At 46.9% G+C, this 2,128-nt stretch overlaps 1 protein-coding gene across 1 annotated transcript; it reads left to right on the forward strand.

Moving 5' to 3' along the window:
- The first annotated feature begins 200 nt into the window (after window positions 1-200).
- On the forward strand, window positions 201-759 carry LOC123141857 (uncharacterized). The gene has a single exon (XM_044560923.1). It carries the CDS (start codon window positions 315-317, stop codon window positions 606-608), a length of 294 nt encoding a protein of 97 aa, XP_044416858.1. The 5' UTR covers window positions 201-314; the 3' UTR covers window positions 609-759.
- The last annotated feature ends 1,369 nt before the right edge of the window (window positions 760-2,128 follow it).

A 2,128-nucleotide genomic window follows, 5' to 3' on the forward strand; every position in this document is an offset into this window, starting at 1 on the left:
GATCCCGACCCAAAAATGGCCGAGAGTGAAAACGTGAAGCTAAAGACTCGTTCCACGGCAGCTGCGCCTTCCGGGCAAAGCAACACGAAACCCACAACACTTCACCGCTTGCGTTTGCGTACACGACCGAGGGAAAAAATAATCACACCTCGCCGTCGCACATGCAACACGCAAAGCTCTATATAAAGGGCCAGCGAGCAGCCAAAGGCCACCACCGCCGAATCATCCATCGATACACAAGTCATCCGTACGCATCTCGTTTGCCAGTCTTTTCGATTGATTGACCGATCCATCTCTCGCCGCCGGTGACCGTGATGGAGGAGGCGCTCATCTCGCCGGAGCTCCGGGACGTGCTGGCCAAGGTGGCGGTGTTCCTGCTCGTGCAGGGGCTGGTGTACCTCATCCTCACCAACTCCTCCGACGTCTTCTCCAAGAACAAGAGGCTCCGGTCCCTCAGCTTCCGGCCCATGCGCTCCATGAGCGTGCGCCGCGTCCTGGCGCCGCTCTCCGACGTCCCCGTCGGCACCGACGACGACTCGCCCTCGCCTTCGCTGTTTTCGTCTTCTTCGTGGTCGTCGCGCCGCTGGGGTAGCCGCAAAGAGGATTGAGCAGCTTGGAGTTTGGACCGGTTGCTTAATTAGTTCTGACGCCAGATGGGTAGCTATAGCTTGGTGATTCTGAACTGCCGTGGGTTTGAGATTTGAGAATGGTAGTATTTGTTAAACTTTCATGTGAGCTAGATTTAGATGGAGTCTTGTACATATGTTCATTGATTTGAATTGGGAGGATGAACAAGTATTTGAAAATTGTTGAAGAAGGATTTTAAAAAATGTTGAACAAATATATGAGAAAATGTTGACCATGTATATAAAAATGTTGAACAAATATTTGAAAAAAATTGAACAAGTATTTAAAAAAAAGTTTATCATGTATATAAAAATGTTGAACAGTATTTGAAAAAATGTTGATCATGTATATAAGAATGTAGAATGAAAACAAAAAGAAACAACAAAAAACCAAAAAAAGAAAACCAAAAAAGAAACAAAATAAACTAAAGGAAAATGAAAAGAAAAACTAAAGACACAAATGAAAAAATCCGGAGAAGAAAAAAATCAAAAGAAAACAAAAACTCGACTCCTTCCCTTCTAGTAAGTCGCGCCCTACCTACTGTACACATGTTGATGGTGGCACAGTGTTTATCAGTACATCGACGAAACAGGGAGGATCGCGCCCTCACGAGGGCTCTGTTTTTTACTCTATTTTTCCGAAAATATGCGCTAAGGGGCTGACCCATTACGGGCTGATCAGACGTCTGGAGGTTAGTGTTTCCCGAATCTAACATTCTTAAGAAATTGCTCCCCACTTCTACCTATTCTCTCAACATGCACATTGTCCACATGAGCTTTATGCCATGTCAGCATTCACCTTGCCACATTAGCAGTGAAAAAAGATCAAATTAGCATTTGGCATTAATTCAAGCATGCATGCAAAAACAGCGGTGGAAAAAGAGCAACGCATGCAGTAGTTGTTGCGTGAGATTCTCTTCTGCATACACAGGACGTGGGAGATTATCCATTTCATTATCGCGGCACTAATTTTATTCTTTTAACAAATCCAGTGATTAAACTCTGGTAATTAACTGCAGCGGGGCATCTTCCATCTTCCATAACTGATGAGAATCCCATCGTTCCATCTCTCCTCATTACTCTTCGTGCCTTCCGTATGTATCCCCGCAGAACGAGCGACACCATCAGGCACCACCGGACGGTGCCATGCAACCCAGCGCTCCTCACACCTCCCATCGCTTGTTGCTTCAAGAGAGGACGTCGCCCTCCACGGGTCCAGGTGCTCCGGCCAGATCCGTCGCCGAGAGTTGTAGCACACTCATGGGACCTCAGCCATCGCAACCTCCTCGAGACCAACCTCCACAGCCGCCATGCTACCCAGATGCTGTTGGGAAACGTAGCATGCAATTTCAAAAAAAATCCTACGCTTACGCAAAATCTATCTAGGAGATGCATAGCAATGAGAGGGGGAGAGTGGGTCCACGTACCCTCGTAGACTGAAAGCGGAAGCGTTTGACAACGCGGTTGATGTAGTCGAACTTCTTCTCGTTTCGACCGATCAA

The sequence above is a fragment of the Triticum aestivum genome, chromosome 6D, assembly GCF_018294505.1.
Source record: "Triticum aestivum cultivar Chinese Spring chromosome 6D, IWGSC CS RefSeq v2.1, whole genome shotgun sequence".
NCBI lineage: Eukaryota > Viridiplantae > Streptophyta > Magnoliopsida > Poales > Poaceae > Triticum > Triticum aestivum.